General features: G+C 42.3%; 1 protein-coding gene across 17 annotated transcripts in view; it reads right to left on the bottom strand.

The window, feature by feature from the left end:
• Positions 1 to 27,049, bottom strand: part of b3gntl1 (UDP-GlcNAc:betaGal beta-1,3-N-acetylglucosaminyltransferase-like 1) — a 342,821-nt gene that overhangs the window by 137,527 nt on the left and 178,245 nt on the right. For all 17 annotated transcript variants that reach the window (XR_009507656.1, XR_009507657.1, XR_009507659.1 and 14 more), the window contains one exon: positions 3,124 to 3,219. Coding sequence is in view for 5 of the 17 variants with exons in the window: in XM_059948769.1 (XP_059804752.1) it covers positions 3,124 to 3,219 (96 nt within the window). In the remaining 12 variants the exon portion in view is untranslated. The remainder of the gene's footprint in view (positions 1 to 3,123; positions 3,220 to 27,049) is intronic.

Below are 27,049 nucleotides of genomic sequence, written 5' to 3'. Positions count from 1 at the left end.
ATGGCTGCTGAGGGCTGTCCTGTTCCTGGACCTGAAGGAAGTGCCCCGGGCTTTTAGTTGGAAGCACACCTCTTTGTTCAGCCAGGATTTTGGTTGGACTGTGAGATGACTGTTCTTGAGGCACCAACGTCATCTACACACTCACTCATGTAGCTGGTGACGGATGAGGCATATTCCTCAAGGTCTGTGTCTTCTCCGTTTGTGGCAGCCTCCTTGACTGTCAGTTAGTCCATTCAAAACAGTCCTAAAGCATAGAGATTCCCTCATTAGGCCATACAGTGATGGTCCTCTTCTCCATTTTCAGCAGTGTTCAGTGTGTTGGCATTAACATTGTGGAGATGTAGTTAGATGGTCAAGATGAGGGTGTGGGGTGGCTTTGTAAGTACCATGACTGTCTGTAGAAACATGGTCCAGTCTATTTGTTCCCCTAGTGACCATGGTGACATGTTGGTGGAATTTGGGTAAATTGTCATGCAGATTAACATGATTGAAGTCTCCTGCAATTATGAGAGAGCATCTGGATGTTTGTTTTGTGGAGAGCTGATGATACTGTAAAGCTCTCCCAGTAGGTTCCATGGTGTTTTAGCTCGGGTGGGATGTAGACAGTGATGATGAACACAACAGTAAACTCCCCGAGCAGATAATGTGGCCAGCATTTTATTGTAAGATGTTCAATTGCCCCAGAACGGTGATTGCCAACTACAGATGAGTTTGTACACCAACCTTTGTTAATGCACACACAAATTCCTGTCTGAATGGAACAAGGTCAACCTGTCAAGTTCAAACACCGAGTCAGGCATATTGTTGTTTAACCATGTTTTAGGGAAAACCAGAATGCAGCAGTTTCCCATCTCTTTCTGTGTGTTCATTCTCATTCTTGGTGAGTCCACTTTATTATCTAGTGAGTGGACACTGGCCAGGGAAAGTGACGGTACCGTGTGTCTGGTTGAGGTAGCGCCCCAGCTCTCTTGCCTCGTTTTTGCTTCCCCTCACACTGCCCGGCATCTCGGCTGAGCCTCTCAGGCCAGGTCGCTGGCACGAGGCCTGTTGTCCACAGAAACCCTATTCTGTTGAGCACCGCTATAAACTCGGCTGCCAGCGGGTTACTTGTAATTTTGTCTAAGAGTTCAGCTGCATTCACAGAGCTTTGGCTGACTGAAATCCCAGACAATAAACTTTGAAATGCCATCTAAGAATTTAAGGCTAGCACCATTATTGTGTGCTGGAGAAGCCCTGCATCTCTGCTTGCTGCCATCTTAATACCTTCATAAATATTGACCAAATGATGAATAAGCAGATTCCTTTTTCCTTTGTAGTTACTCGGGTAATGTTTAGAACGATTATGATCTGCAGACGTTGCTGAGTGCTTGCCAAGCTAGGCTCTTCTGGGCCTTTGTTTCCTTTTCTACCTCAATTAAGAGACATAGAAATAATTTACTTTTAAGACTTTTAAGACTTTTAAGACTCAAGCTTAAATGATATTAACAGAAAGGGATGAATTTCTATACAAAGAATTGCTATCCAGACAAATTGACTCTGTAACAGGCATGGACTGTAATGATAATGAAGGCACATCACAGATGGCTTTCCTTCCCTCTTTTCCTTCATGACATGTGATCTATCTCAGCAGTCCCGACACTTTGAGCAGGGTCTGCAACTCTTCACTCTTGGCCCATGCAATCTGCCCACATGCACATCAATTACTGCACTTTCCTGTTTACATCAAAGTGCCGGTAACTCCTCCTCAGCCAGGATCGGGTTTAATTAAAATAAAATTCCTTTGAAAGAAAATTTATGTTTGTATTTAATCCTCCTGAAGCATGACGTTAATGAGTCTCACTGCTACTACAGAACCGTTCACTGAAACATTAAGCAAATAGATACTGTGGACAAGACCTTCAATGGTTTCTATCAAATTTGAGTATTTTAATTGGGGAATCTTATTATCAAAGGTCATGCTGCTTTGGAACTTCCCCCACCTCCACACAATCTTTTTTTAGTCTTCAGTCTGGGCTATACAAATTTGTTACAATCTTAACAGTTTCCCTCATATACAAATACACTCCTTTCTCCCTAGCTTCTTTCAGCCATTAAACCTCATCAAAAATTCTACATTTCTACAACTCTGGGCCATGCACTGAGCCCTTCCCCTCCCCCTCCGTATGTTTGTGGTTTAAAGCTGTTATCAGTCGCAGGTCCAGTGATGCAGCAGGAGATCAGATACGTGGGCATCTTGGTCTCCAGATTAACTTTGATTTCTGCATTTCAACAGGCAGGTGTAGAAGTCAGGGACAAACTGATCTATTGGTGGTTCTTCAGAACAATCAGTGGTCAGATTTAACTGTGCTTTAGACCCTTTTATTCTTGGGAATCCCTTTGGGACATTTCCCATGTGAAAAATAAGGCATTGTTGCTGAAATGCTGGCAGTGCTTCTTGATAACCATCAATGCCTCTTGTCATTCAGCTTCTGAAGAGGAAACGATGGTGACCCAAATATTGAGGCTTAAAAGTATTAAAATCATTAAGAGAGAATATCAGTAATTAATATTTCAGACTATTAAAACAACTTCAAAATCAATAAATTAATTAAAACATGCCTCAAAGTCATTGTCGAGATTATTGTCGTTTGCATATGTGCAATGAAAAGCTTACTTGCAATATCATCAGAGGTACATAGCATCACATAAGCAATATTTACAACTAAATCATGAATTAAGCACAATTATTATTGGAGAAAACACAATTAGAACAAAAAAGAACTCCCGTTTTATGCAAAGTGATCAGCCAGTTGCTAAACTTTAGAGTTGTGCTGATTGGTTCAAGAGCAATGTGGTTGAGGCGAAATGACGTCATTGTTTCTTATCGAACCTGGCACAGGTTGCTCAAGGAGTTTCACCAGTGCTGAGAAACTGACTCAACTTTACACTCTTCTACTGTGCTCCATGAGGGATGCGCCCTTGCAGTGCAGAATATCAGAGAGAGCTGGCAGCATGTTCAGAAGTTCCACATTCATGTAGAAAGCCTTTGGGTGCAGCAATTTAAGTGGAAAATGTTGGCAATGCAAGAAAGGTGGATAAAAAGTCTTTGAATCTCCCTTTATCCTGCATTCTAAGTGTACTCACCTTTCCGCTTTCGTCAAACTTTCCAATGGAGTCAAACCATTCTCGTGAGCAGAACCATGTTGGCATGATGACAGTGGGACCATGGGAAGTAAAGACCTGCCAAGAAGAAAGACTGTTTCAATAAATAACATATTATGTAACTCTGCAATTCAGAAGCCTCCATGTACCTTACGTATGGATGCGAGGCTAAGTACAGCTCCAATTCATACTTTATGTTTGTTGATGACACCACTGTTGTTGGCTGAATCAAAGGTAGTGACGAATCGGCATATAGGAGGGAAACTGAAAATCTGGCTGAATGGTACCATAACAAGAACCTCTCAGTCAGTGTCAGCAACATCAGGAGCTGATTATTGACTGGGGGAGGAGGAAAACAGAGGCCCATGAGCCAATCTTCATCAGGGTATCAGGGCTGGAGAACATTAAATTCCTTTCAGAGGGTCTGTCCTCGGTCCACTACTTCAATGTTATTACAGTGAAGGACTGCTGTGCCTTCACTCAGAAGTTTGCAAAGATTTGGCAAGTCATCTAACACTTCAAAAAGCATCTACAGGTGTTTGATGGCATGTATACTGACTGGTTGCATCACAGCCTGGTATGGAAACACCAATGAACTTGGATGGAAAAGCCTACAAGAAGTAACGGATAAAGCCCTGACCATCACCGGTAAACTCTCCCACCCTCTGAGTACATCTACAAGGACTGCTGTCGCAGGAAAGCAACGTCCATCTTTAAGGACCCTCATCATGCTCTCTTCTCACTGCTGTAATCAGGAAGGAGGGACAGGAGTTTCAGGTACCACACCAACAGGTCCAGGAAAAGTTATTACTTCTCAACCATCAGGCTTTTGAACAAGAGGAGATAACTTCACTCACCCCAGCAATGAACTGATTCCATAATCTTTGGACTCAATTTCAAGAAACGTACAACTCATGTTCTCAATATTTATTACTTATTCACTTAATATTTTTTTGATTTTTTAAATTTGTATAAATTTAATTAGAACTTTATAACTTGACCTTTTAACTTATAAATTATACATTTTAACTTACAACTTTTTAACTTACACATTCTTGCCCATATACTGATTCAGCAATCTACCAGCAATGTTGGTGAGCAGCAGATATTAACTTCTTTTTCCTGTACTGCATCACTGAACATGAGGTGGTGTGACCTCCTGCCTAATTGTTTTTTGTGACTGTCCCACTTATTACAGCTCATGTTTTGAACCAAGCAGATTGCAGGTTAATCTTCCAATTAGCCTATGTCTAGCCCTTGATTGGTTATACTTTAACAATTCAGCAGAGGCCCCATTTTGTAAATCAAGATGATTACAGTAAAACACACAAAATTTTGGAGGATCTCAGCAGGCTAGGCAGCATCTATGGAAAAGAGAACATTGATTGTAACGCTTCCATAGATGCAGCCTGATCTGCAGAGCTGCTCCGGCTTGGATGTCCAGCGTCAGCAGATTTTCTTTTGTGGTGATTATAGTAAAAAGTTTTCCTGCCAATTTCTACAAATTTCCATCTCTCTTATTTATCTCTCTGGCAGTCCTTAATAATGTATGATCATGATACAATTGTTCCTTCACTGATTTTCCGATGAAAAAAACTTCTTAAAGCCAATTATACTACCCCTACTACTACTGTGACATAGAACATTAAACTTGAGACCTGCCTGAGGTCTGAATTCCTCAATTACTTAATAGACAAACTTAAAGACTGCTCCCAGTCTTATGTCCTAATAAGTTACTATCAAAACTAAACTGTTTAACTATCAGCACGGATGATGTAATCAAAGTATTCCTCTGAATGGAAAGGTTGAATCCAATGGTAAGTATGAAATGCCATTGTGGGAGCTACAATGTCATTGTGTGCATATCCACAATATTTTACAGGGTGTATTAATAGTAGGGCAATTTTCTTATGTTCCCACAACAATCAGCTTTTGAACTAAAAGTGGTAACTACACTCACTTGCTCATTCACTGAGGCATTCCCACAACCAAAGATTCACTTTAGGGGCTCGTTATCTCATTGTCTCATGCTCTTGTTACTTATTGCTATTTATTTATACTTGCATTTTCACGGTTTGTTTTCAGGGTCTTTCAGCGCCCTGGTTGATATTTCATTGATCACATTGTAGTTAGTATTCTATAGATTTGTTGAGTATACCCGCAGGAAAATGAATCTTAAGAGTTTTATATACTTTGATAATAAAATTTACTTGGAGCTTTGAACTTGGGCTCATTTACCTAAGATTTTTCTAAAGCAATCAATTCAATGTGTATGGGACCTAATACGTCTGAGGACGCAGAATGAGTTTATGGGTTGCTGTTTGTTACTCAACACACTTTTTTTTTCTTTTGCCTTGAAGCTAACGGAGAACACATCAGCAACATGCATAATGGACTGCAACTTCTCACTCTGCACTTGTGCCAAAATTATATGTTTCAAATTCTGAACCATGACAGTAGAATCATTCTGGAACCAATTAGAGTAAATTAGACAGGTCTGTTTGTGAGACACTTGTCCTTTACCAGATCACTTACAGCAACTTCAGCTTAGCTCCCTCACACAAATTCCTGCCACAACTAGAGACAACATTTCTGAACGGCACAGAGATTACTCCTGCACCTGTTTCTTAACCTTTATATCCAGGTTTTCACAGAACATGTGACTTGAAGACATAGTTCTTAATTTGATCTCAGTCTTCTCCAGCTGTAGCTGTACCACACCAAATTTCTTTAAATATAGTTCAAATTTGCTCATGTATCCCATTTTCTTTGCAGCCTGGTAACTTTATAATATTAAGCAAACTAATTTTAAACTCAAGCTACTGACAACCAAACAGACTACGCTTTATTTACAGATTGTAAAGTTATCCCAGAAGTTGTGGTTACAGCTCATACTCTGGAAACCTCAAGGAGGCTACTTCAGAGTGTGGTTGCCCATACCATAATCAGAAATAATTCTGTTAGACTGGAATACAAAAGAGCCTTTCTGTAGAGTAGCAAGCTACATCTATACAAAAAGAATGCCACTGTGAAGAAGTTTTAAATGATTTTCCCCCTAATTCAATGGACACAATCCAAGCTATGTCTGTAGTCAGGAAACTTCACATAATGTCAACAGTATTTGGCTACTCACAGTACAAATAAATCATGCCCCTATTTCATTTCCACGACAGTAGCATGTGTAATAAAATACAAGGAAACTGAGAAATATCTTAAATTCCTTTCAGGACACCTAGCCATTGACAGTCAGCTAATATACAGAACCTGTGTTATATAGATCTCTTAACCATGGTTACTCCAGGGAGTTGTGCACGTAAAGGAATATAGGGAAATTGCACATAGGGCAGGGAGATAGAAATAATATTGAGGATCACCCATTATGCTTTTAGTAAATGGTAGAGCAGGTTCATATGGTCTGCTCTAGCCCCTCTTTCATGGGAGCATAGCAGTTGGCACAGTGCTTTACAGCAGCTAGCTGTGAAGATCGGGGATTGGTTCCCGCCATTGTCTTCCTCTATTGTCAAAATGAATCCAAACTCAGGTTGGAGGAACAACACCTTATATACCAGCTGGGTAGCCCCCAACCTGATGGCATGAACATTGACTTCTCTAACTTCCGTTAATGCCCCTCCTCCCCTTCTTATCACATCCCTGACATATTTAGTTGTTTGTCTGTTCTCCATCTCCTTCTGGTGCTCCCCCACCCCTTTCTTTCTCCTGAGGCCTCCCGTCCCATGATCCTTTCCCTTCTCCAGCTCTTTATCACTTTCGCCAATCACCTTTCCAGCTCTTAGCTTCATCCCACCCCCTCCGGTCTTCTCCTATCATTTCACATTTCCCCCTCCCCCCACTACTTTCAAATCTCTTACTATCTTTCCTTTCGGTTAGTCCTGACGAAGGGTCTCAGCCCGAAACGTCGACAGCGCTTCTCCCTATAGATGCTGCCTGGCCTGCTGTGTTCCACCGGCATTTTGTGCGTGTTATTGTCTGTAAGGAATTTGTACATTCTCCTGTAACTGCGTGGTTTCCCCGGGAGCTCTGGTTTTCTTCCACATTTCGAAGATATATGGTTAGGGTTAGGGTTAGTACATTGCGGGCATTCACGGCAACACTTGTGAATTGTCCCCCAGCACAGTCCTCGCTGATATGATTTGACAAAAAAAATGCATTTCATTGTATGTTTTGATGTACGTATGACAAATAAACATAACCTTTTTAAATTCAGGATGAAATTCTGGTGCACTAGTGATCAAATTAAATGTTAATTTATCTTCTTTTATCAATCACAGGATGGCTGCGTGGTTTGTTGTCCAATCCGAATTCACCTTGAGAAGACTGTGGGGGCTGCCATCTTGACTAGTTGCAGACCCTGTGTTGATATTGCTCCCACTGTGCCTAACAAAACCACTGAGTGGCTTGTTAGGCCATTTCCCGAAGAGCCACTAATTGGCAGATGAGCATGCAGATCAAAAATTATTCCCTAAAGGTCATTGGCTTTGCTTTGCCTAACAATCCACGTAGTCACTAGTCCTAAATTAATACTCCCACATTTTAATTGAATTTGCATTCACATCTGCTATGATGGGATTAGATTACATTTCCTAATCACTTAGGTCAGAATCAGAATCAGAATCATGTTTAATATCACAGGCATATGCCATAAATATTGTGGTCTTTGCAGCAGCAGTACATTGTAATATGTAATAGTAAAGGGAAAAATCTGTGAATTACATTATATATATATTAAATAGTTAAATTAAGCAGTGCAAAAATAAAAATAAAAAAGTAGTGAGGTTCATGGGTTCAATGTCCATTCAGAAATCAGACGGCAGAGGAGAAGATGTTGTTCCTGAATCGTTGTGTGTGTGCCTTCAGGCTCCTTCTTGATAGTAGCAATGAAAACAGGGCATATTCAGGGTGATTTGGATCGTTAATGATGGATGCCGCCTTTTTGAGGCATCACTCCTTGAAGGTTTTCTGGATACAGCAGAGGCTAGTGCCCATGATGGAGCTGACTCAGTTTCTAACTTATTTCCATCCTGCAGTAACCCTACCCCTAGAACACATGGTACTGCAGCCAGTTAGAATACTCTCCACGGTACATCTGTAGAAATTTGCGAGTGTCTTTGGTGACATACCAACTCTCCTCAAACTCCAAATGAAATATAGCCAATGTCTCTCGATTACTAGTTCAGTAATGTACTCATAATACCACAGTAGCCCAGTGTGCTGTGGAATTAATGACACACCACAACACCTACAGTGCGGCTCTACTTGAAGAACCCTCAACTAGTTACATAAAACAAAGATAAAAGATAAAATCTTTGGACAGTCTCCTGTACATAACAATGCAGGATGTTTTTATTTCTCCAAAGCAAACAAAATTGGTAGAGCTGAAATGCTGTCATCTAAAAATTTATTTCATTGCTGAGCACTTTATCATACACTGCAAACATTAAGCAAAGAAAATAAACACTAGAAGTTTTGGTCAAAAGTGGTGATGTTTTTATTTCCAGAAGGAAAAATAAGCAGTTGAAAATGGTAGCCAGGCATCTGACTTTGTTTAAATTAAATGTGTTCTGACACAAGTAAAGAATAAGTGCATTTTAAAGCATGTCCTTTCTTGACACAGCTTGCCATCCCATTGCATAGTCTAACTCCCTCCAGGACACCTCCGGAAACACCAGGTTGGAATTGTTCTTCGCAATCTATCAGCACTCACCCCAACAAAGCAGACAATTCATACTGAAACCTCTTTCTGATTAACTAAATCCAATCCCACTAAAGTAAGTAGGATAGAGAGGCAATGCCTGTGTTCAAGTCTGCAGTGGTACAAAGATAGCATTGTTTTAGTCACAAGAAAGATGCTAACAGCTTTCCAAACAGCCAACACAAAACTGCTTCTTCGTGTATGAGCGAAGTCTAAGATTGTTCAAGTAACTATGTGAAGCTACAGTAATACTCAGCAACATGAGCACGAGATCCTTTATTGAGATACAATGTGGAGTAAGCCCTTCTGGATTGCCTAGCAATCCCCTGGTTTAATCTGAGCCTAATCACTGGAAAATTTACAATGACTGATTAACTGACCAATTGGTATGTCTTTGGACTGTGGGAGGAAAGCAAAGCACCTGGAGCAAACATACATGAGTAGTGGCGGGAATTGAACCCAGTTCACCAATGCTGTAAAGTGTTGTGCTAACCACTACACTACTCTGCTGCCCAAAAGCTACTAATCATTTAATTTATTCAAAACAATAAACTGATTTGAACCTTAATATTAATCTCGGCACAGATTTCCTTCCACGTCTGTCTACTGAGAGCTGTGACTCCCCAGTTTTTAGGTGTAATGTTGAACTTTTTTCAGGCTGATTTTAATATTAGCTCTGAAATGTTTCCTTTGACCTCCAGGGACTACATGAGAATGACCTCCACTATGCTTCAGAAAACATGTGGCTGCTGCAAAAGGAGAGACCGAAGACCCAACTAACCAACCACGGCCACCACTTACTCCTGCGTACACAGCACCAGAATATGTGGATCCTGGATCCCCTCTCCAGCCCCTTGAGAAGCCACCAATAGACAACGCCTTAGGACAGGGGTTCCCAACCTTTATTATGCCATAGACCAATATCATTAAGCAAGGAGTCTGCTGACCTCAGATTGGAAGCCCCTGCTTTAGGAGAACACCATATTCGACTTGAGTGATCACAATACTAAATAAATTTAGCCTCTAAATATGAGTATGAATGTGACACCAGGAAGCTAGAGTCTATAACAACTTTTCAACAGAATTGGATTATCTTTCTTTGCTCGCGTTTTGTTTTGTACCAGTAGCTCTCAGAAATCTGCGTAAGGGACGCCGGCAACCAACTGTACCCTTGCAGTGGTGCAGCTAGTAGACCTACAGCCTCATGACGCAAACGACTCTGGTACAGTAAGATCATAAGACATAGGAGTCAAATTAGGCCATTCAGCCCATTGAGTCTGCTCCGCCATTCAATTATGGCTGATCCTTTTGTTCCCTCTTCATCAGCCTCACTCGGCTTTTCCCGGTAACCTTTGATGGAGTGTCCAATCAAGAACCTATCAAGCTCTGCCTTAAATACACCCAATGACCTGGCCTCAACAGCATCCTCTGTAGCAAATTTCCACAAATTCACCACCCTCTGGCTAAAGAAATTTCTCTGCAGCTCTGTTTTAAATTGCCACCCCTCTATCCTGAGGCTGTGCCTGCTTGTCCTAGACTCCCCCACCATGGGAAACATCCTTTCCACATCTACCCTGTCAAGGCCTTTCAACATTCAAAAAGGTTCAATGAGATACCACCCCCCATCCTTCTAAATTCCAGCGAGTACAGACCCAGAGCTATCAAACGTTCCTCATATGATAACCCTTTCGTTCCTGGAATCATCCTTGTGAACTTCCGCTGAACCCTCTCCAATGCCAGCGCATCTTTTTTTAGGTAAGGAGTCCAAAACTGTTCACAATACTCAAGGTGAGGCCTCACCAGGGCCTTATAAAGACCCAGCATCACATCCCTGCTCTTGTATTCTAGACCTCTTGAAATGAATGCTAACATTGCACTTGCCTTCCTCACACAACCCTGGCCACCAGCACTATGTGTGTAGAATTTGCATGTTCTGTCCGCAATTGCAAGGGATTTTTCTGGGTGCTCTGCTTCCTTCCAACATTGCAAATATGTCTTGGTTGCTAAGTTCAAAATTCAAAGTACATTTATTATCAAAGTATGTGTACATTCTGCAACCATGAGATTTGTCTCCTTACAGGCAGCTGCAAAACAAAGACACCTCAAAGGACCCCATCAAAAAAAAACCGTCAAACACCCAATGCCCAGGAAGAGGGGAAAAACCACGCAAACAATAAAAGTAAGCAAATTGCTTCAGGACTGAATTTTTACGAAAGACACAGCAAGACATACTGCCTCTGCAGCAGGCAAAAGCCACAGTTCATCACAGAACCTAGTAAACATTTTGAGACCACAGACGCAAAGCCGGGCGTCATTTCAGCTGGCGCCACATTTCTGCGCAGAGCTGAATGAACGTTGTGGAGCATCGAGCAGAACGGGCAGAACCGGCCATCACCTCGCCTCCAGCCTGACACCCTGACCTTTTCAATCAGGCCCGACACTTAAATTGTCCAAATATCGGGTCATTCCTCATTCTCAGGGATGCCTTGACTCTGCTTTGGCCATTGTAAATAGCCCCCAGTGTGATAGAATCAGTGCAAGCTGATGGGAAAGTGGTGAAAACAAAACACAGTTAGTGTCAATGGGCAACATTGAAAATGCTGGAGATTGGGCAGCACCTATGGAGGGCAATAAGCAGTTGGGGTTTCATGCTGAGACTCTTCATCAGGAGTGGAAATGAAGAGGGCAAAAGCCAGAACAGGAAGGTGAGGGGGTGAGGGAACGGGGTGCAGTTGACAGGTGTGGCCAGGTGAGGGAGAAGGAGGGTTGGTGCTGTTCTTCCTTTCGTTGTTTATGGATGCTGAAAATACTAGAGAAGAGTGACACTGAAAACTACTGAGGTAAAAGTTTTCATGGGGAATGCAAACCATTTCTGCTTCTGTATATGATGGTGATTTATGCAATGTGGTGAATAAAAAGTATGCTCAAACTTTCTTCTTAATGTAACGCACTGTAATGGCTTCTCTGTAATGTTTCACTGCTAAGGCTAATGAAATGGCTTCTCTGTAATGTTCACTACTGATGTAATGGTTTCTCTGTAGCAGCGATGTTGGGGTTATGTCTGGAGATAACAGGACTGTGAGATGCATGTTAGCCAATCAGGGTTTTGTTACCCTGTCTTGTGAATCTGGATGCAGTTACTTTTGTGGGCTTTTGCCAGAAAGAGGGAGAGAGATGAAAAGAGAAGATGTGAATGGAGAGATTTGGTAGACCGCCAGATGGGGTGGACTTGGAGCGAGGGTCTGAAGGGCAGCGATGATCGGAGGAGATCAATGGTGAATGATTGGGCTATGAGTGAGCTCCAACATGGTGCACAAAGTGTTTAATAAGATTGGGCCCTTTTTTTCTTTTACTGTATTTCGTTTCTCTACTAACCATATAGTCAAAGTAAGAGTTATAAAGCTTAATCGTTTAATCACATATTGTGTACTGTTTATTATTTCGGGGTACTGATTTGTAACAGGGGACACATCGTGCAACACCCACCCAAACAAAATTTCTGAAGTTTAGCTGGGCCGGGGGCCATCACCCCCAATATTAAGCTGCTAGGCAAAGTGAGAGTTACATTATCTTCAGACAGATTTCCTTTATGCAAAATGGTTGGATGGGTTGCTATGTCAGGAGGGCTACTGAGATCTATTCTCAATGGCTGCTTTATTCGGTACAGGAGGTAGCTAATAAAGATGTCACTGAGTGCATTTCTGTACTTTTTTGGCCTTCTGCTTCAAGGTTCGATGTGTTGTGCATTCAAATATGCTCTTCTGCACACTACTGTTGTAACGTGTGGATATTCGAGTTACTGTCATCTTGAAGCAGTCTGGCCATTCTCCTCTCACCTCTCGCATTAAGACATTTCTCCCACAGAACTGCCACTCACTGGAGAAAAAACTATGAGGAGTCAGAGTAAGAAGGTAGGGGAGGAGAAGAGGAAGAAACCCCCACCTTCTTACTCTGACTCCTCATAGTTTTTTTTCTCTAGTCACGAAGAAGGGTCTCAGCCCAAAACATCGACTGTTTACTCTTTCCTATAGATGCTGCCCGGCCTGTGAGTTCCTCCAGTGTTTTGTGTGTGTTACACAATAAAGTGGCCACTAAGAGTAGAAGGGCTACCTGTTGCATTAAGGAAGTTTGGAAAGAAGTTTCATGAAATGTACTCAAAGTGAACAAGTACAGATATTTAAAGAACATAGTCTCCTTTGTCTACTTAGCACAACTTAAGCAATATTGCAAGGTTGGCCCTTATCATCAAAAGACAATTGGCTCATCAGCTTTTTTGAACTATATTCCTGTACATAAGGGATGCAGACTCAATTGACATTTCTAAACACCAGCTCAAAACCTATTTATTTAACCTTGATTTTAGGTAACATCTTTGTATCTTTTATTTTCATGTTTATTTTTCTTTTTCTTCTATGTTCATGTTTGCACTTTATCACATCGTAAGGCACTTTGATCTACATCATCTCTATGAAAAGTACACTTCAAATAAGTTATAATTATGATTATGTATGTGTTTTAAATCGTGAGTTCATAAACAAGATGGAAGTTCCATTTCCATTACAAGTTTGTCCAGATGTGTAGCTTGCACTTAAAACAAGCTGGTAAGACTTCAGTTATGCAATTTCTAGACATGTCGTTCTCTACTATTATCTCACATTTACTCATGGAGTTAGCTAGCTGAATCAAAACAAGTATTTTATTGTGCCATAAAAGTAGTTCTAAATCTCTTACTATTTTAACTCCAATCCCTATTCCCATTCTGACATGTCAGTCCATGGCTTACTCTACTGCCTTAATGAAGCCACTCTTGATGGAGATGGAGGAGCTACGTCTCATTTTACATCTGGGGAGCCTCCAATCCGATGGTATAAACATTGCTTTCTCTAACTTCTGGTAATTTTTCCTCTTTCCCTTCCCTCTTCTTACATTTCTCACTGAGGCTCCCCTCTTAAATCTTCTCCTCACCTGTCAGTCACCGCCCCTGGTCCTCCCCTACTTGTTCCCTTTCCCCCATGGCCTACACTCTTCTCCTGTCCAATTTCTTCTTCTTCAGCTCTTTACCTTTTTCGTCTATCACCTCCCATGTTCTTACTTTATTCCCCTTCTCCCAACCACCTAGCTTCATCTATCACCTTCCCTTAGCCCCAACTTCTTATTCTGGTTTCTTCCTCCTTAGTCTCCTGTCCTGATGAAAGGTCGTGACCCAAAACGCTGACTGTTTATTCCTTTCCATAGATGCTGCCTGACCTGCTGAGTTCCTCCAGCATTTTGTGTGTGTTGCTCTGGATTTTCAGCATCTGTAGAATCTCTTGTGTTTATGATTATAACAGAATGCTTTATGGTATTCATGGCTTCTATGGTATGACGATATTCATTAATTCATACATCTACAAGAATAATCTCAGGAGCTCTAAAGTCCACACCTGTCCAACGGCTCCCAGCGATGAAAGGAGTAGCATTTCCAGAGATCCGCGGAAGAGCAGCTTCAGCAAAATTCTACAAGTGTATCCATAATATGCCCTACAACATTCCAGTTCGTCAACTCATTGAAAATGCTCCTCCACCTTCCCAACAAACCTCAAAAACCTTTCTACAACTTCAAGAACCTTGACTCCTACGAGGAGCACACCGAACGGTGCCAATACTGGCAAACCAACATGCTCCCCAGCAGAGATCTACTTGATGACCCCACCTCGCTCCTCCTGGGCTTTACTACAGCTACCAGAAAAAAATGGACAGCGCAAATAGACTGAGAAGTTGACATGGCAAAATAGCGCAAACACTACACTGATGGGGTGCCCGACGAGCCCCAGCCGTCCCATGTGGTGCCCCAACCCAGGACGACATCCACCCTCGCACCACGATCCGAGATGGCTTCGCCACAGTCCATTGATGTGGTCACAACCTGGACGAGTGGCTTGATAAAGACTAATTAGAAGTGTGAAGAGAAAAGCACCTGCCATATGAAACAACAAATGAATGGCAGGATGCAGTATATATGTTATTAGTTTAATTATGATGAATATTGGCATGGTTATTTAATGAAATAGAAGAATTATAGTAGGTGGGCATAGAGCTATATGATATGGGTAGTTTAGAAAACAGATCTTCTTTTTGACTTACAGAGAAGTCATGTTATGGACAGTTCCAGAAGAGGAATCCTTATAAAACCCAGGAACTGTCTGTATTACATTTTCTATTATCTTGAAGCAGATTTTTATTCTTGGAGAGCAATACTTACAAACGGGCAATGCTGGTATCAGACTTCTGTTTTGGAGTGTAAAGCCCGTTCTCTTGCATGCTTTAGTGAACAAGCCGACAATTACTTGAAGTTCAGCCTCCAAGTGCGTAAGTTATTAGCATAGTGCAGCTCGATGACTGATGCCCGGGTGGCAGTGATTCGTCAGTGGAGGTGGTGCAGGATGAACGGTTTCCAAGTTGTCCTTCAGGTGAGCTCCACTCCAGTGGAAGCTAGTTGGGGGTGAGGTGCATCATTACAGTGAGAAGGGGTGAGAAACAGGTTGGGATAATGATACAACCTTGTCTGACACTGATGGGCACTGAAAATGAGTCTAGGGAGCCCAGGGGTCAAAATAATGGCAGATAAAAAATGGCAGGCACATTTAAAAACTGTTCCACCTCTTCCACTTTATTTATGAACTCAAAAGCTTTTTTTGAGGTTAATAAAGACATTGAGTAGAGAAGATACTAGTTCCTGCCTTTCTCTTGCAGTTAATATGCAAAGAAAATCACACTTTGTGCCTTTACTTGGGCAGAATCTACACTATGATTTAGGAAGCAGTTCTTTGGCGGCTGGGAAGAACCTTGGCAATGATGCCCAGGCCACTTGATATTGACTGTAATCAGATCTCTCTTTTCCTAAAGATGACATTGCTACAGCATAATTAGCATCCTCTGGCATTTCCTTCTCTTCAAAGATGGAGAGATGATGTTGTGTTTGAAATTCCTATCCACCAAGTTGGTGGAGATACCACGTTTCCAACGCTATTGTTTTACAGCTGACAGATGGCCATTTTAACACCTTGTTGCTGAGGGTTGGTGTCAAAGTTGGACCAGATGATTTGCTATGTGATAGAATCCAGCCTCACCTTCACAACTGATCCACAAGAAGGCCTTCATCCCATTTAACTGTTTAAATGCCAGCCACTAAAACATAAGACTTCTACTTAACATTCAGGTGCCACAACACATGCTCATGTTACCACAACTCTTGGATCATCCAATATTTGTTTTACTTGTATCATTCGGTAACTTCTAGTTCAGACAGGCAAGCATTGGGTTCAAGACCTTTCCCTCTTGCAGAGTACATAAACTTAGGCAACGCACTGATGTTTCATACTCTGTGTTTTCACTAATTTGTTTTTGCCATTTGTACGATTTGTTCTTCTTTGTGCGCTGGGTGTCTGATATTCTCTTTAAATGAGTTCCATGGTGTTTATTTGTTTCATGGCTGCCTGTGGGGAAGATGAATGTCAGGGTTGTATACTGCAAACATACTCTGATAATAAATGTACTTTGAATCTTTGACTTGGGGAAATGCTTCTGCTCCCGAATGAAAAGCAGAAATTTTAAGCACAGCTGAACTGAGTTCCTAACAGATAAAAAGATCTTCTACTAGCAAGAATTTCTACCCCATTGTTAAAATGTGTGAAGATGTATTTACAATTAGTCAAAAATAAATCATGCTGAACCAAAAAACTTATTTCCTACAGCTCAAATCTCTTGAGTGTATGAAGTGACTCCATTTCCTATTTGGGTTCTGAATCCAACAAGCATTGGCTTCACCAATTTAACTCACTTTGGTAGATGGGTATGAACAGGATTGACTAGCATGCTTTGCAAAGTACCTTAAATATTTTCTTTTGAATGGCAAGGCACTCCTTCCCTTGCCAAGCGCTCAAAAGTTTATAGGAAATAAATCTTCTTAAGTGGTTTGTACTTCAAAAGAACTGAACGTGTGGGGAGTGTGTACGACTGGAAGTTTACAGTTTAGCATACATGACTAAAGGTAAATTTCCCCCCATACTTCAGCAACATAGGAACAACATGAGCCAACTGGGCACTGAAACTGCTTGCATGTAAATCTGGAGATTTTTACTGCTGACCATGGCACAAGTGAGACACTACATCTCCCTTATAATACAGATGGTTAATGTTTAAAACTTGGATTAGTATACTGTATTTTTCTCTCCAAGTTCCAATTGCAGTAACTCCAGTGACGATGTGTTGTGCAAGAATAAATTCCCTGAGCTAAACTGAATTTCCAATTAAATACAGCACATGAGAATTACTCATCCTTACCACTATCTCGAAAATGCTGAGGGTACATGCTAAAGAGTACACAGCTCATTAAGAAAGAATCACATGATGTGAGGTCACCCTCGATTCAACATGACGTGGTTTCAAATGGAATGATTGCAGAGCCTCTTGGAAATTAAACACAAAAGCATTTGTTCTTGTTTAAGCAGGACTCAGAATCAGCACGTCGCGAAATTTGTTTACTTTGGGGCAACATTTCAGTGAAATACATGATAAACAAATAAAAAAACTGAATTACAGTAAGCATATAATGTATATTAAAGAGTTAAATGAAGATAAACAGTGCAAAAAACAGAAATTTGAAATAAGTAGTGAGGTAGGGTTCGTTTAGAAATTGGATGACAGAGGGGAAAAAGCCATTGCCAAATCGTTAGCTCCTTCCTGATGATAACAATGTGAAGAGGGCCTGCCCTGGGTGCTGGGGGTCTTTGATGATGGAAGCCACTTTTCTAAGGCACCGCTCCTTGAAGGTGTCTTGGAGAAGGGTTTGAATGGAAGGCAACCTATGTCAGGCTCTTGCTGCACAGCGGGAGAAAAGTCCTGGCATCTCTGGTCCTAACTGGCCTAAAGTCGGTGAAGTTTAATTGGAAACAGCAGTATACTCTGAACAAATCTGCAGTAGTGAGAGAAGACCATGCCACACCACACCTTTTATTTACCCAGGCCATTACGGAGCCTGCTGTCATGCTCTGAACCGCACACGGCCAGCCTGTCAATGTCGGCTCTAATTAAGCCAGGTCTTGTGCCGTCTTATCTTCACCATTGTTTGTTCCTGCTTTTCCATTCCTGTTTACCCATGTGATCAATCTCAAAGTGAGTCTAAAGTGTTTACCATCAATCAATGGAGTGTTAGAAATGGATAATCCTTGTTTAAACTGGCCTCATTTAAAAATAACAAAATGTGAATGGGTCAAATTCCCAGTGTCATCTACCTTTTAGCTAGAAATGAAGAAATGCATCACAAAGGCCTTGAAATGCTTTTCAATCTAACAGCCACAACACTGAATGCAACTGTTCTGAGCCCCAAAACCATAACAAAATTTAACTCACTTTATTAAAATATTGTTAATGTAATCCATTAATATTAAATCATTGTAATCCAGATTAAAGCAACCATAGCAATCCAGGTTAATGTCCTCAAATTGCTATTGTTTTATAAAATACTGTACCAGAGAATAAAAGTCCTTAGATTCATCGAAGTAGAAAATAAAGTGGCTTAATATGCCAAATTATAATCAGTGGAACATAGGAACAGGAAAAAACCACTTAGCCTGTTCCACTCTTTAACATGCTCTTGGCTGCATATTTTCCTCGTATTTCTTATTACTTTAGATCAAGCGGAGTTCAAAGTGCATTTATTACCAAGGTATGTATACAACCTCTAGATTTGCCACAAAAACAAAAAAAACCTGAAAAATACCCTTAAAAAAGACAGACGCTCGAAGTGCAGAGTGAAAACAAATCATGCAAGCTAATAACATTCAGTCCACAGACCCTTAGTTCAGCGCAGAGTGGAGAAGTGAACTGACTGGTCCGTCCCTCACCTCAAGCCCTAACACCCTGACTTTTTCAATCTGGCCTGGTCCTTAAATCGTTCGAACATTGGGTTCAGTCGCTTTGATATGCTCTGGGGCCTCGACACCCCCCGCCTCTATTCGGCCTGTGCCCAACCTTTCCGATTCGGCTTGGCGCTTAAGTCGATTGAACCTTGGGTCTTGCTTGCTCTTGGCGACAGGCCTGCTGCCTCGCTTGCCTCACTCCTACCACATCGAATTACCTCCATGTCCAAAGGGAAGTTACAGGCTAGTGGTTGAGATGGTCGTTTACCAGAAAAAGAGGGATTAACAAAGTATTTAGCTGTGTCTGTTTCCTTAGCCAGAAGTCACTGAGACTCATCAGTTCCATCTTAAACCAGAAGTTTGATTTAAAGTTGTCAGATTTATAGTTAAACTTTGACCTCGCTTCAATTGTCTTTTGCAGAAGGGAGCTCCAGCCTTCCTCTGTCTGCTTGTATAGAAATGTTTCCAAATTTTACTTCAGAGAGTCCTGGTTCTAAATTCCATTTAACACCAACTACACCCCTCCCCCCACTATCCTCTTCCCTCTGTGTTAGGTAAAAAAAAATCTCACGCTGAGGAAAACAAATTTGTAATAAGATTGAAAACTTCAATAATCACACATTAACCTCCTAAATCCTAGGGAACAAACTCCTTGCTTGTGTGATCATAAACTGGCAGTGGCAAAAGAAGCTATTAAGCATGTGTCAAAATGGTGCCGAGGTGCAGTCTCTGTTGAGGTTGTGGCTGACGTTTAGTTAATTTTTAGGTTCATAGGGACTGGGTGGAGAGTTAAGGGTCAGGTTAGGGTTAAGGTCAGGGATGTGGGAAAATTGGAGGTCAAGCTGGATCTCAGGAGGGAGCACTCCATGGATTGAAGGCCAGTGATCTACGCTGTTGGATGCTGGGCCGGAAAGTGCCATGGACAAAGATCAGCGAGGGTAGTTCACCCCCCGGGTCAGCGAGTCTCCCTCCCCCTTCCCCCTGCAGGGCATGCAGGAGGCACGAGGGCCGGTGATCCCCCTAGGTCAGCACTTCGGAGGCCTGGAGTTCAGGCTCCTGTTATCGGCAAGTCCTGGCGTTGATACCAAAGATCGAAGCCTGATTGCTGAAGAGTGAAGTTGGTGAGTCCGGAAGTCAAGGCCTGTTATCCGAAACTCTGGGTCTGCAGATCTGCGAGTCCCACTGGGGAAGTTGGAGGCCCAGTTCTGTGAGACCATAAGTTCACTGGAGGCTGGAGGCCCAGAGAGGCCTGACCTGGGATTGGAGGGCTGTGTGTCTGAGTCGGTGGGTGAGAGGCAGGAAGGAGCATTGTTTTGCTGTTGTTGTTTGGGTTGTTCTGCTAAACATTGTGGGCATGTGATGTTGGAGCTGGATGCATGGCCACACTTGCGAGCTGCCCCCAGCACAGTCTTAGTTCAGGCTAATACAAGTGGCGCATTTCACTGTACACCTCTTAGGTAAATGGACCTCAAATCTGAAATCAGTCAGCAAGGGGAATATACACTCAGTGGCTACATTATTAGGTACCTCCCATCCCTAATAAAGTGGCAACTGAGTGTATGTCCACAGTTTTCTGCTACAATAGGCCATCTGCTTCAAGGTTCAACATGACCTGGATGAGGAAGTGGAAGGTTGGGTTTGTAATTTTGCTGATGACACATAGGTTGGGGGTGTTGTGGATAGTGTGAAGGGCTGTCAGAGGTTACAGCGGGACATTGATAGGATGCAAAACTGGGCTGAGAAGTGGCAGATAGAGTTCAACCCAGATAAGTGTGATTTTGGTAGGTCAAATATGATGGCAGAATATAGTATTAATGGTAAGACTCTTGGCAGTGTGGAGGATCAGAGGGATCTTGGGGTCCAAGTCCATAGGACACTCAAAGCAGATGCGCAGGTTGACTCAGTGGTTGAGAAAGCATACGGTATATTGGCCTTCATCAATCATGGAATTGAATTTAGGAGCCAAGAGGTAATGTTGCAGCTATATAGGACCCTGATCAGACCCCACTTGGAGTACTGTGCTAAATTCTGGTTGCCTCACTACAGGAAGGATGTGGAAGCCATAGAAAGGGTGCAGAGGAGATTTACAAGGATGTTGCCTGGATTGGGGAGTGTGCCTTATGAGAATAGGTTGAGTAAACTCGGCCTTTTCTCCTTGGAGCAACAGATGATGAGAGGTGACCTAATAGAGGTGTATAAGATGATGAGAGGTTTTGATGGTCTGGATAGTCAGAGGCTTTTTCCCCAGGGCTGAAATGGTTACCACAAGAGGACACAGGTTTAAGGTGCTGGGGAGTAGGTACAGAGGAGATGTCAGAGGTAAGTTTTTTACTCAGAGAGTGGTGAGTGCATGGAATGGGCTGCCGGTGAAGGTGGTGGAGGCGGCTACGATAGGGTCTTTTAAGAGACTTTTGGATAGGTACACGGAGCTTAGAAAAATCGAGGGCTACAGGTAAGATTGAGAGATGCTTTTCTGTCCACCACTCTCGTAACTCATGGTTATTTGAGTCAGTGTTGCCTCCTGTCAGCTTGAACCAGTCTGGCCATTCTCCTCTGACCTCTCTCATCAACAAGGCATTTTTGCCCACAGAAAAGGACATTGTTTTTGTTTCTCTCGCCATTCTCTGTAAACTCCAGAGACTGTTGTGTTTGAAAATTCCAGGAAAATCAGTGTTTTCTGAGATACTCAAACCAGCTGGTCTGGCACCACGGTCAAATGCCCTTAGATCACACTTCTTCCCCAATCTGCTGTCTGATCTGACCAACAACCGAACCTCTTGACCAGGTCTGCATGCTTTTATGCATTGAGTTGCTGCTAGACAATTAGCAGATTAGATAGTTGCATTAGTTAATATGAGGTATACAGGCATACTTAATAGCATGGCCACTGGGTGTATTCCCTTACTTTTTCCCATTACTCTACTTTTTTCTCTTCAAATACCTCTTTGGAAATCAGGTACCTTTCTTGTAAAACTAAACATCACTCTCCAAGGTTGGCAGATAGAACTGCAGGCATTATTCTGGTTATGGGGTAGCCTGGGAGTTCTGCCCTCTAGAGGCGCAGCTGATTTTGTATGAACATCACTTCCCACATGCGAGCTGTTTTTTTTGTATCATCTTCTGCATGGATTAGTTTTGATTTAATTTGCAGTGCACCGTGGAAGGACAAACACCTCCATCCAATCTTCATTTTCCATATCTTTTCAGAGTAAAGGGATCTCATTGAAAATCCTATAGAAAACTTCCATCTCAATGATTTATGAGAAGCTGTTTAGCTCACTTCATTGCTGTGTTTGAACTGTCTACTGTGAAGGTGGTCAAGTGAAAAGATAGCTCATCTTCAAGGAGATTCATTGGACTGGAGACACATTGGAACACCGTAGACAAGAATTTCAGCTTTGGACCCGAGCAATATTGATCACCAAGACCTGGAGGTCAAGTCTGAATAGGGTTCATCTATCGCATCTTTGCGATGCTCAAATGAAATCACAATTAGTATAGATGCAGCATGGACTTGCGTCAAAGCTGATGTGACAAGAAAAAGGGGAGCATTGCTAAGCGTAAAGTTGAGATGCAAAAAGAGAAAGCTCGAATAGACACAGGGAAAGCACATATAGATATGGAGAGAGCATGTGTAGAGGCTACATTAAGTGTGCTCAAGGATGATTGTGATGCTAAGGCTGCCTCAGCAGAGGGAAAGATGCATGAAGCAGTAGAGAATATGTCCAAACACAATTTGGCTATATAAAAGAAGACATGCCTTTCACAGAGTCAATACACGGACAGTCAAGGTTTACTGCAGCAAAGACCCACACTTTATGCAGTTCCACAACAGCAAAGATCTCAGTCAAAAATTGCTACTGATGCCAATCCCATCTGCACAGACATGGACTGTCTGATCTTTCATCCATCCCAGGAAACACATTTTGCAAACTTATCTTTACAATGCCCTCATTCAGGATCTGCAGGTGCATTAGACTGGCGTAGTACCTGGCTTGTTGAGACCAAGTCACAGCAGGACTAAAAGTGTTTAACAAACAGTCTGGCAGTTATCTGTCTTGAAAGTCAAACTTACGCAATGCTGTGAAAGGACTAAGTCTCAAACTTAGCGAAGGGTTAGACCTTTTCTGTAAGTGGCTTGCGGAAAGTCACTGCAACATGCAAGAAGGGTTAGGGCAGTGCCCGTTAATAATCCAACTATGAGCTTACTAATGATCTGGCAGAGCTGGACAAATGCAATGGCTCTCTGGAGGCTGTCATAGAATCTCGCTTTAGTAGAACCGCTAACTTTCCAAAGCTCCCACACAAAGAACCAGAGAAGCAACAGGAAATTGCAGAACTGTTGGAAGAACTGCCAGCCACACAAAAAAAAACCCAAGGATTACCTACTAGGGCTGAGTTTCTTGAACACAGCAGGAGGAAAAAAAACCTTAGAGTGGAACAAAGACAGTAGATAACTGAGGGTTCAAATATAAAATGAAGCATCATGTCATTTTCATTCTTTGTGGACCATCTGCTGCCACTCAGAAATGTAAAATGATCCTAGACTTATGCTCTCACCTTCCAGTAACACATTATTCAAAGAAAGGTCTCCACCAAAAACATGGAGAAGCAGAACCAGGGCCATAAAGAAAGCTTTTGGCATATTGTCCTTCATAAGTCAATGTCTTGAGTACAGCAGTTGGGATGTTATTTTGAAATTGTTTAAGACATTGGTGAGGCCTAATTTGGAGTATGGTGCAGTGTTTTGCTCACCTACCTGCAGGAAAGATATAAATAAAATTTAATGAGTAAATTTATTGAGCAGGGTAAATTTACAAGGATGTTGCCAGGACTTGTTATAGGGAGAGGCTGAATAAGTTAGGACTTCATTCCCCAGAATGTAGAAAATCGATGGGATATTCAATAGAGGTATACAAAATATGACTGGTATAGATAGGGTAAATGCAAGAAGACTTTTTCCACTGAGGTTTGGTGAGACTACAACTAGAGGTTATGAGTTAAGGGTGAAAGATGAAATGTTTAAGGGAAACCTGAAGGAGAAATTCTTCACTCAGAGGGAGGTGAAAGTGTGGAATGAGCTCCCAGCGCAAGTGGTGGATGTGTAACTGATTCCAACATTTAACAGAAATTTGGGCAGGTATGTGGATAGGAAGGGTATGGAGGACCACGGTTTGGGTGCAGATCGATGGGACTAGGCAGATTAATGGTTCAGCATGAACTAGATGGGCCAAAGGGCCTGTTTCTATAACCACTATCACGTTCTACAAAAGTGACAATGCCTTGTTCAAAGAAACCTCACCCCTTTAGGAAATGCAGAGGATTCCGAGAAAAACTGCTCACAGACTAAAGACGCTTTCTAAAGAAATATGCAATGTTCAGCTGTAAAGTGTTATCACTATAATGATAGTTTCTGCATAGCATCATGGTACATGCAGTATAGTTGCCAATGTTTCTGAGTCATACAGTGAGTACAGCAAGAGTATCTGTGTCAGTTGAACTTACTACTGCTTAAGGAGCAGCTCATTTCTGGGTGGTGCTGCCAACTGTTTAAAATAGATGGGGCAGGAAATCGCCTGTAATTTTGAGCAGGTTTCATAGCAGCAACACTTTAGCAGCTTGCACACTTGGTAGCTCCACATGCTTAGCAAAAATGATCCATGTCCCCATAAATCTACTTCCATCCAAGCTTTCATTCGCTGAATTGCTCCAACATCTTGTGCGTTACTTCAAAGCTGCCACACTTTCCATTCCCATTCTTTCCAATGTCTTTCTCACCGAGTTTGCCAGTACTGTCTGCAGAGGTGATGAAGTTGCAGCATAATAAGAGTGATCTAAATGCTGCCACCTCTTTACACCCAATGAGAAAGGTAGCTAGTTTGCTGCAGTGGAAAGGGTGAGCAGCTTCAAGTTCCTCAGTGTCCAAATCTCAGGAGATACCCATATCCCAGGCCCAATTCTTTGATGCAACTATGAAGAAGTCTATCTTTCGTTAAGCGTATGAGCAGATTTGGTACATCGGCAAAGACTCTAGCAGATTTCTACATGTGTAAATTGTTGTTGCAACGACCGAGGCGAACCCTAACACAGGACACAGGCACGGAGATTAATTCAGGATGCAGATGCGAGCGTGAGCATTGAACAGCAAACAGGAGGGAGAGCAGGAAAGCAGGAGGCAGGCAAAAATTATCTTGACACAGAGCATAGACAGGAAAGCAGTAGACAAAACTTTTCTTAGCACGGAGAGACGGAGTTACACAGGTAAACCTCGGTACTGAAGTAAAACTTAGAACACTTATCTTGACATGGAGAGACTGAGTTTCACAGGTAAATCTCAGTACTGAAGAAAAATCTAGAACACACAATCCTAAGCGGCAAGGAAATGTTAACTACCACACTGGCAAAATCAATGATCTGGCAACTAGTGGGTGCAAAGTCGGGGTTCTTATGCTGCAAGTCTTGATGAAAATCAGGTTTGTCGCCACCAAAGGAAATTAGGAGAAAATGGGGAATTAATGGTCGGAACCGTGGCACAATCAAAGGGAATTAGGAGAAAATGGGGAATTAACGGTCAGGACTGTGACAAGAGTACTCTGACTGGATGCAGCATCATCTGGCAACGAGGCGCCAATACACAGGATTGGAAAAAGCTGCAACAGGCTGTAGACTCACCTAGCTCCATCAGGGATACCAGCATCCCCACCATTGAGGACATCTTCCAAAGGAGATGTCAACCATCATGAGGGACCCTCACCATCTAAGACATACACTCTTGTGATCGCTACCATCAGGGAGGAGGTGCAGGAGCCTGAAAATGCACACTCGATGCTTTAGGAACATTTTCTTTCTCTCTGCCATCAGATTTCTGAATGGTCCATGGGAACTCATCAACACTACCTCTCTTTTTGCACTATTTATTTTAAATTTATTCTTCTTTTAATTTATTGCACTCTACTGGTGCCACAAAGCAACAAATTTCACAACGTATGTCCATACTAATAAATCTGATTTTGAGAGCTGCTGTTTTCTCCAAGTGCACTGGACCAAGCCTTCACAAGCCTCTGATCATCCTGCCTCCATCCAATTCCCTGGATCTCAGTTCCCTGGTTGTTATCCTCTAATCCCATGATACCCCAAGACTTAGCTCTAACCCTTGCCCCCTGGCCTGTCTCTGCTGCCCATACCTGATCACTTATTACAACTTGGTCCCCACTGATGAGGCTTGAAAAGGCATTGGTCAGACCACATTTGGAGTACTGTATGTAGTCATATCTAAGAAAGGATGAGCTGTCATTGGAGAGGATCCAGAGGTTTACGAGACCATTCCAGCAAATGAAAGGGAGGAGCATTTGATGGCTCAGTGCCTGTACTCTCTGTAATTTAGAAGAATGAGGGTGATATTATTGAAACCTACTGAATATTGAGTGGATGTTGGAGGATGTTTCCAATAGCGGGAGAGGCTTGAACCAGAGGACAAAGCCTCAGAATAGAAGGATGTCCCTTGAGAACAGAGATAAGGAAGAATTTCTTTAGCCAGAGGGTGGTAAGTCTATGGAACTCATTGCCACAGATGACTGTGGAGGCAAGTTATTGGGTACATTTAAAGCAGAGGTTGATAGGTTCCTGATTAGTAAGGGTGTCAAAGGTTATGGAGTGAAAACAGGAGAATGAGGTTAAGAGAAAAAATAAATCAGTCATGGTCAAATAGTGGAGCAGACTCGAGAGGACAAATAGCCTAATTCTGCTGCTGTGCAATATGGTTTCACGGTGAACTACCTTCCCTTGCTCCACTCCCCCACTCTCTGAACACCACACATTCTTGATTCCTCCAACCATTCACCCATCGCTGATGTCACCAAAGCCATTGCCAATGGGGTTCTAACATACTGATTTCCAGTGCTGCTCCTCCATCATCTTCACCTCGATGGACCTATCGTTGCTTGATTCATTTGGTGCATGGTTCATTTGGTTCTGCCCCCTTGACAGTGATAGATAAAAAAGATTTGCATATATCTTTAGTTTTGAAATCTGGCTTGACTAAATGAGACCATGACATGTCCTTAACAAAGACAGTTAAGGAGCAGTAATGTAGAATACTGCAAATCTGTTTCACTGGTTCATTGGAGAGACCGACAGCAGGCCAGCTGTGTTGCCTTGGTGTGGTGAGGACTAGGCCTAGACCGAGGCTGTGGGGTTGCCTGTGGTAGTTGCCCAGGGGAGGGGACACAGATGCAGTGCTGCCCTCCGGTGTTCTCTTGTGCCAGTTCTTCGATATTCGCTCAGTGGGAGAACAAGCTGG

The sequence above is a fragment of the Hypanus sabinus genome, chromosome 23, assembly GCF_030144855.1.
Source record: "Hypanus sabinus isolate sHypSab1 chromosome 23, sHypSab1.hap1, whole genome shotgun sequence".
In the NCBI taxonomy this organism is placed as follows: domain Eukaryota; kingdom Metazoa; phylum Chordata; class Chondrichthyes; order Myliobatiformes; family Dasyatidae; genus Hypanus; species Hypanus sabinus.
This window is presented reverse-complemented; position numbering and strand designations above follow the sequence as displayed.